General features: G+C 46.7%; 1 protein-coding gene across 1 annotated transcript; it reads right to left on the reverse strand.

Annotated features, from left to right (window-relative positions):
- Positions 1 to 3482: 3482 nt before the first annotated feature.
- On the reverse strand, positions 3483 to 4111 carry LOC119367890 (classical arabinogalactan protein 4-like). The gene has a single exon (XM_037633271.1). The coding sequence runs from the start codon at positions 4022 to 4024 to the stop codon at positions 3638 to 3640; it is 387 nt and encodes a 128-aa protein (XP_037489168.1). The 5' UTR covers positions 4025 to 4111; the 3' UTR covers positions 3483 to 3637.
- Positions 4112 to 9114: the final 5003 nt, after the last annotated feature.

Genomic DNA, 9114 nt, shown 5'->3' on the forward strand with positions numbered 1-9114 from the left:
TATAAAATCCCTCGTGTCCTTTGTCCGGTTTAACCCCTTTAAGCTAACCCGTCGCGATGGCTCCACGACTAAGTCCTTACACGAGGACATCTGACGTGATATTTCCACGACACACTTTGAGTTCACCACATAATAATAACTTACTAGGCAGATCATACGACTACAAACACAAAGGACGACATATAGAATAGGTACAAATGAATCTTACCACTCACCTACATCTCCCACGCCTAGGGGGAATTACTCACACATCGAAAGAGAATAACCAATCATCTCAGAGAATAAACCCATGAAGACGATATCAATAATACCATGAAGATCAACAATAAGATGAATGATCAGACAAATCTCAATCCCCATGAGTATGAATAGAGTTTACACCCTGATCTTACAACTTGGAATTCCTATTACAATAGTGAAGGTGAAATGAATGTGGAGAATGAAGAAAAAACTAGAAGGGATCTCCGATGGTTCTCTGAATCTCTTCTCTCTATTCAGGGCATGGTGGTGGTGGCTAGGTTTTCTCCAACGATGTTCTCCCTTCATGAAAGGGTTGTGTATTGATAATATGGAGCCTTGGGCACTTCATACGACCAACCATATGAGCTCTTATGCTTGTATGGAAGGTCATCTTTCGCTCTGGTGCGCCAGACAGCTGAGCCCCCAATATGTAAGTTGCTCCATTCAACTTGATTTTCAGTAATTCTCATCGGTTTCCTTCCATATGTGATATTCCTGTCAAACAATGGGGAAAACATATTTTCTTATCTCTCGAAGGATTAGCGCTAGAAATAACCGAGAAGTGTTATAAATCCGGTGAAAACCAAATGAAAACTCCTTGTGAATAATCATAAATTCTCGAGCCGTCACAATTCATAGGAATTTTTCTTTAGGATTCACCTATACTTGTATTCATAGGAAACATTCCATCAATTTCAACCTTATGCAAAGAATCCTACATTCTTCCGCGTCCAATCAAACGCCCATACTGATCATGTAGTCTTAAAGATGGCATGCCACTCGATTCCTATGATTTTCTTATTTCTCAGGGCCTCTTTAAATTACCGCAATATGAAACCATGAAAATATTAAAATCGCAGAATTGATATGTCATGTGTTGTGAAATCCTATGGGATTTCAAAGCATAGTAATCCTACAATGAGTCCTTTGAACGGTGCACAAGAAATAAACACATAGATTTTAGAGGACGAGAGAGAGAGTGAGAGAGAGAGAGAGTAGAGAGAGATGGTTTGAATGTGTATTGGAAAAATCAGAAGATGTTTGACCTCATGTTGGAATTCCTATGGAATAAAGCGCATAGGGAATGATTCCATTGGAATTTGGGAATCCTATGATCCAAAGGACTTCCATAGGATTCAAATTGTCTAAAATTCCTACAAAAATCCTTCAATCCAAAGAAGTCATTATGTTTTAAAAATCATGCAAATCAAAAAGGCTGTAAATTGTGATATCTCTCTAAAATCTAACAAAAATTATTTGAAGGAAACTATGCCCTAGCAGTATGTGCAAAAGATGGCGAAGTAACACGAGGTTCACTTGGACCTAGAAAACACCGTCCAAGAAAAACACATCTACCTAGCAACCACTACCGTTGAAAACTTTAGTCGTTGCCACCAACCTTCTCATTCTAATTTTCCCTTGGCGCTGCTAGAGACTAGTGGTCGGGCTAAGCCCTGTCACTGGTCGATGAAGGTGGCCGCGGGGAGGTCTCCACTTCAGTAGCCGCCGGTAACGAGATGCGGTCTACACGTGATGGCTTAAGGCAGAGGATATACCTGTGCATCGACGGCGGTGGGGTTTTCAGCTAGGCCGACAATCTCTAGTGATGAGGCATTGGTAACCACGATCCCTTCTACAGGTACGCGCGCAACAAACTATGGCCTTGCGTCCCAACGAGGCGGTCCTCCACTCGAGCGCGTGGGTGGCAGCGTGGTCCTGCACTGTTGGCCTGTTGTGGCGAGGGGCTAGAAAGTCTTGGACCTTCAGGTTCGCAGAAATGATGAGTACCGACTGGTTCTGCCGCCACAAGAGAGGACAACGGAGTAAGATGATGGTGTGGGCTGCCAGAGTGTCCCACATTGGATTTTGGCTATGCACCTTCCTCCCTCGTCAATCCTTGTCATGTGCGTGACGTCGACCTTTAACGTTCAAAGCCGTCAACCGACTCTTGTAGTGACTCGATCGCATACTTGTGCAGGCAACCGCGTGGCATTTCATGTCAAGATGGAGCTACACTTGTTTGGGATTGCGAAAAATGGTGGCGACAACACGAGATGGTTTTGATTTATTGGTGCTTCTTGAGTACCTGGCCTTGAGCTCTGAGAAGAAAACTCGTTGTCCAATCCTAGTTGGTCATACTTGCAATTTTGGTGTTTTTGTGTTGTTATCTTGTTGAAGGCATTGCTTGGAATTTCTTGGACTTGATCTTCAGGACGAAAACCCTAACCTTTGGTGCTGGATTAGGTCGCGACGCTTTTCTGTTATTCCTTTTTTGATGGCGTTGCTACCGGGAAACTTTTCTTATTGTCTTTGTGTTGTCATGAGATAGTTGGTGTCCATGATGTTTGTGTAGTTTGTTGATCATAGTTGGACGTTAGTGTTGATTGTGTTCATTCTGAGTGTACGGTTCATTGTACTTGTATTCCCTCGCGCTTTTTTTTGAGTCCATAAAATCCACGATTTGTCGCTCTTCGTTGCCACGATCGACGCTACTGGTAAAAAGGTAATTCTCTCCCGGCCGTCGGATCGGTCCGTCGGGATCACAGATTAACCTACTCGTCCAGACGGTGGGAAAAGGCGCCCTGAGCCGCCGGCGCGTTGGGCGCGGCCGGCCACATGCCCACATGGGCGCGGTGCTTTGAACCTCCCGCGAACCAACAGCTCGCTGCACCTGCACATGCCCCAGCTGTCCGAGCCAATCCGGGCACATGGCCCGGCTCTACCTCTACCTGCTGCTCCTACTCGTAGCCGAACAGTATGCACAGCAACCGGACAAACTTTCTGCTATAGTACAGCTAGTTTTCTATGGCTAGCCCCGTCAGACTGGCAGAGCTATCTGTATCTGGCTTCTCGCCGTTTGGATCGTGGCCTCGTGGGCAGGTCAAGCTCAACAGATGCAGGACAGACTGTAAAACTATGCAAGGAGCGGCGGATCTGGCCCTCCTCATCAGATGTTCTCTTCGTTTTTATTGACAACATCCACATACAGTTTCCAAGAAATAGTATAATGCCATTGCGGCCTAGCAAAATCTTAGGCGTTCTTTGTGCGTGTTAAGTGGGATCGACGGCCTTTGGTTCATATTCATAGTCTCTGCGTCGAGTAAATCAAAGTTCTTCTTAGCTTGATGTCCTTTTCTCTAGCTATCTGAAACTGTTCTCTAATAGCTGAGTGAATAAGGTAGCATCGTCACAGCGTTATGCGCACGACCACAAAGTAACATCTCAAGATCGAGCTCCCAGCATAGAAGAATAATGGTGAAATGCATAAATTAAATCAATGCTCGTAATTACAGCAGAAGATGAGGGTATACCAATGTGCGGACGGAAGGGGGCAAAGAGGGGGAGAAATGGAACAAAAGCTGCAAAGAAACAATGAAATGATACATCGTCGGGTCATCTAGAAGACGTAGATGGCGGCGGCGGCGGCAGCCAGCACGAAGGCGGGGCGGAGACCAGCGGCGCCGCTGCCCGGGGTGGCGGGCTCGGCGGTGGGCGAGGGCGACATGTCCGGGGTGGGCGCCGGAGGGGAGGACATCGGGGAGTCGGCGGGCGCCGGCGCGGTGGCGGAGGGCGTGGGGGCGACGGTGGGCGCGGGCGCCGGGGCCGCGGTAGGGGGCGGGGACACCGGCGCCGGGGTAGGGGGCGCCATTGCCGGGGGCGGGGTCGCCGGCGGTGGAGGCGGGGCCTGGGGCGCTGCCGCGGGGGCCGCTCCGGGCGCCTGAGCGGTGGCGGCCACGGCCAGGAGCGCGAGGACGGAGAGGATGGTGAGCTGAGAAGCGGCCATTGTGCAAACCTTTGGGTGGTTTCTTGGTGGCTCGCTTCTCGCTTCCTCTGCCTGCGCTGTGAGCTGAAATGTGTGTGTGTGTGGGTGGGGGAGCGATGGAGAGGCGCGCCGGGGCTTATAAAGGAGGGCCGGAACTGAGCTGTGCGGTGGCGTTGCGTGGGACAGCGCCGATGCATTGTGCAGTAGCGGCTTGCATGATTGTTGGCATCTCTCCACTCTCTCTCTCATTATTGATTGATGGTTTCTTTTTCTTCGGTAGGAATCTTGAGGGAAACCGAATAATGGGTGCGGTGATGAACTGGTCGTATAATTGGGTTGGATTATAAATGGAAAACTGTTATATTACGTTATCGCAGTGATAATGAAGTAGTTCAGTTAAAACATTATAAGGAGGTAGTTTGGCAAGAAAAATGAAATTTATAAATGTTGGATATCTAGACATGGTACATGGTGCTACCCGACGGTGAACACACGCATGTGCTGCGTCGTCTGGACGCAGCAACTAAGGGCCCAGGGGCTTGAAATAGCGTCACCTGAGGGCCAACCGACAATTAAATCAGCGTGGGGCTATGGTTTCCAGTCGCCGATCCCAAGATCACCCCTAGCCCCTGATTTCAGCCCACTTTCAGCGTAAAGTGGCCCAACTTCGGCGTGCTTGGGCACAAATTCAACACAAACTATTTTTTATCACATAGTTCATCACATATATCGGTGCAAATCAAATAGTTCAACAAATCAAACTCATAATTTGAACACAAATAAAAACTCATATTTCATCACAAGTCGAGCTAGGCGTTGCCCTTGAGCCTCCATAGGTGCTCCACCAAAACGTGTTGTAGTTCTTGATGCACCTGTGAGTCTCGGATCTCCTGACGCATATTGAGGAAGGCAGTCCAGGTTGCCGGTAGCTGTGACCAACTTGGGCAAGAAGACCCTGCATGTAATATGGTTCAGTGTCAAACACTGGCTCTTTCTGCTGGCTCTCAATGATCATGTTGTGCAAGATGGCACAACAAGTCATGACTTCCCACATTTGATCTTTCGATCAGGTCAGAGCGGGGTACCGGAGAACATCAAATAGAGATTGGAGCACACCAAATTCCCGCTCGACATCCTTCCTGCAAGCCTCCTGACACTTGGCACTGAGATAGTCTTCACAAATGTGGACCATCTCGGATAAATGCCATCTGCTAGGTAGTATCCCTTGTTGTAGTGGCGCCCGTTGACCTCGAAGTTCACTGGAGGAGCATGACCTTCAACAAGCTTGGCAAAGACATTTGAGCACTGCAGTACATTGATATCATTGTGAGTTCCTGGCATACCAAAGAAGAAATACAAAATCCAGAGGTCCTGTGTGGCCACTTCCTCTACCGCACTGCAAGCTCCTTTGTCGCCTTTGTACATCCCCTTTCAAACAAATGGACAGTTTTTCCATGCCTAATGCATGCAGTCGATGCTTCCTAGCATCCCAAGATCCTCTTGTTGCATTATGTGCTAGGATCCGAGCAGTGTCTTCAGCATTCGCAAGTATTGTGGTCCAAACACTGCCACCACTGTCCTGCAGAACTTGTACAAACACTCAATGGTGGTGGACTCGGCCATGCGTCCATAGTCTTCCAGTATATCACCGGGAGCTCCGTATGCAAGCATCCTCAAGCTGGCGTGCACTTCTGGAGTAAGGTGAATCCAAGTGTTCCGGTGCAATCCTTCTTGCACTTGAAGTAGCTGTCGAACTCACGGATGGAATTCACAATCCTGAGGAAGAGCTTTTGGCTCATCCGATAACGGCGCCGAAATACTTTCTTGCCATGTAGTGGAGCATCGGCGAAGTAGTCGGTGTAGAGCAAGCAATAGCCCTCTAGTTGATGCCTCTGCTTTGCCTTCTGTTGGCCCGGCGCCAAGCCACCTCACCACGACTTTGCATTTCTCGCGAACAGGCCGGCCAGAGCGGCGAGGACCATGAGGTGCTCTTCGTCCTGGGTGTCAGCATCGGCTTCCTCCTCCAGCAGCATCGCGAACGCCTTCTCGTCGTCCGAGTCCATCGCCGAGCAGACAAACCGCCGAACACCTGGCGGCGTGGTAGGCATGCAGCCGCCGGTATCCCCTCTTGGCGTGGCCGGAGCGCCAGAAAAGCTCGCCCAGGAGCGGGGTGGAGGATTCCACGGCAAACCCTCTCTTTCTCGGCAGGGAAATGGCCTTTATAACGGCTGTGGGCAGGTGGGCGGCGCCGGGATTGGCACGGCGATGGAAGGGGTAGTGCGCGCGGGGGCGAATCTGGAGGTGGAAAAATGTTTTTCGCCTGACAGTGCTGGCCCATGCGCCATTTTCCCATCCACCGGAGCCCCCAAGCGCCTCCAGTGCACTAGGTTCGGCCTGGGATCGCCGGGCCAAAAAATGGCCCGGACCAGCGGAAATCGGCGTCCTGGGGGCGCGACTAGGGTTTTTTTTGGTGCCGGCGGAAAAAACATGCCCTAGGTGGCCTGTTGGGGGCGTGAGTGGAGATGCTCTAAGATCAACTCTAGCAGAGTATTCTGGTTGTTCTCGGTCTCCAACGCCGACGGCATGGATGGCGCCTCGACCTCTGCCTTTGATTCCATTATTTTGGTGGTGGATCCGATGTCTCCTATGGGTCCCACGCGGCAACCTACTCCTTCATGCCTTGGGCTTCCAATGATGGACCGCCACCACCTAGACCGCCGAAGAGTTTGGCACAGATGTGGCAGAGCCTATGACGTCGTGTGGAGGCGGCCGAGAGCACACCAATGACAACACATCAGTAAGGTATGAACACCACCCCGCCTACGCAATTACCCGCGCCTCTCGTGCTAGGTGAGAGTGTCGAACGACGCGAGGAAGGGGGTCCAATACTAGATGATGTAGTTGCCCCCGTGGAACAAGGAATGGATGATGAGATGGAGCAAGAGGACCCTCTCCGGTTCCTCAATACTGGCATCAATGACGACGGACAAATGATGAGTCTGCCATATGACTCCGGCTATGAGCATGTGGATGAGGAGTTGGATGATGTGCCAGAGCAGGAATGTCCTAGGGTTGATTGCAAGAAGTCTCTCTTCGTGCAATCCTCACGTCAAGGATGATTGTGACAAACTAAAAAGCAAAACAAGCAAATACTCATATAATACAAGATGCTCCAAGCAAAACTCATGATATGTGACGAATAAAAATATAGCTCCAAGTAAAATTACCAATGGTCGTTGGAAGAAAAGTGGCGATGCCTTTCGGGCATCCCCAAGCTTAGTTGTTTGGGAGTCCTTTAATATTGCCTTGGGTTGCCTCGGGCATCCCCAAGCTTAGGCTCTTGCTACTCCTTATTTCCTCATCCATCGTGATCTCACCCAAAACTTGAAAACTTCAATCACACAAAACTTAACAAAAACCTTCATGAGATCCATTAGTATAATAAAGCAAATCACCACCTTAAGTACTGTTGCAAACCCATTCATATTGGATTATTACATTATACCTACTATATTCTAACTTTACCATGGCTTATACCCCCCGATACAATCCATAGATTCATTAAAATAAGCACACAATGCAATGAAAACAGAATCTATCAAAAACAGAACAGTCTGTAACAATCTGAACAATGACCGTACTTCTGTAACTCTAAAAATTATTAAAAAATAGGAAAATGTGGGAAATTTGTATCAATTATGTGTAAAATATTCAGAGCAAAATCACCTTTCTGTGAATTTACAAAATTCCAGAACTGGATGCAAAAGTTTCTATTTTTTAACAGAATCAAGTGAACTATCACCCAAACCATCCTAGAGGCTTTACCTAGCACAAACACTAATTGAAATATGAAAATCACAATCATAACAGTAGCATAATTGTGTATTTATTAAAAAACAGAGAACAAACAAAAATTTAAAGGATAACTATTGGGTTGCCTCCCAACAAGCGCTATTGTTTTATGTCCCTTGCTAGGCATAATGCATAGTTTCAAGTGTTGTTATCTTTGGTTTCTAACTTCTTAATCACACATCCATAATTAAGAGTCATAGCATGCATATTTTTAGTGATCATGCTTCTAGGAACAAAGTTAAGGAATTTATTATCGCAAGTAGGTTTCTCTATCAACTCAACAAAATTTGGGTGAACACTAATCATCTTAAGATCTTCTTTGTTGCTACTAGAAGTGGCACCTTTGATTTTAGGAACATAAATAAACTTGCAATTCTTACTAGGAGGAGTCTTTTCAATATTTTTTATGGAAGAAAAAGCAGAACCTAAATTATTAAATATTTCTTCCAACTTATCAATCCTAGCAGGACTTTGTTCTACCCTTTCATTAATCATTGGTTCTTTCTCTTTTAACTTCTTAAGGGTAATCCCTACTATTGATTCAAATTGAGTGACATGGTTGTGAATCTTCTTATCCAAATTTTCAATATGCTCTATGGTAGGCATTTTTTTCAATAGCATCTAGTCGTTGCATAACATGTTCCAGAGTTAAAAGTGTTTCATTAATAGTGATAGGTGGAGATCCCACTAGATTTCCCATAGCATTGAAAGCATCCATAGGGGGACAACTCAAGGAATTCCCTCCAGTAATAGTATCAAGAACGAATTGTACCAAGTAGTAATGCACACATAAAAATTATGAAGAAGGATAGTAGTGGATTGCTTACGAATAGATATATTATGAGCATCACAAATTATATACCAAACATCTTTTAAATTCCCCCACCCCTTTGCTTAAAATTGAGAGCGTCATTTTCAGGGGTGCGCGGAACAAAGAGAAGAACTAGCGATAACGATAAAGTGGTCAAGCAAAAGATCAAACGAGAAAAAGACAAACAAAAAATATTTTTGCTTTTGTAAAAACTTTTTAAAAGTGGGGGAGATGAAAATGAGAGGCAAATGGCAAATAATTTAATTGCAAGGAAATGAGATTTTATGCATAGGTACTTGATAGATGTTGATGATGTCCCCCCGATGACGGTGCCAGAAATTCTTCCTGCTACTTGTGAGCTCCGTTGGCATTTCCTCGAAGAGGAGAGGATAATGCAGTACAATAGAGATATGTATTTCCCTCAGTTATGAAACAAGGTTGTCAATCC

Source organism: Triticum dicoccoides, chromosome 2B, assembly GCF_002162155.2.
Source record: "Triticum dicoccoides isolate Atlit2015 ecotype Zavitan chromosome 2B, WEW_v2.0, whole genome shotgun sequence".
NCBI lineage: Eukaryota > Viridiplantae > Streptophyta > Magnoliopsida > Poales > Poaceae > Triticum > Triticum dicoccoides.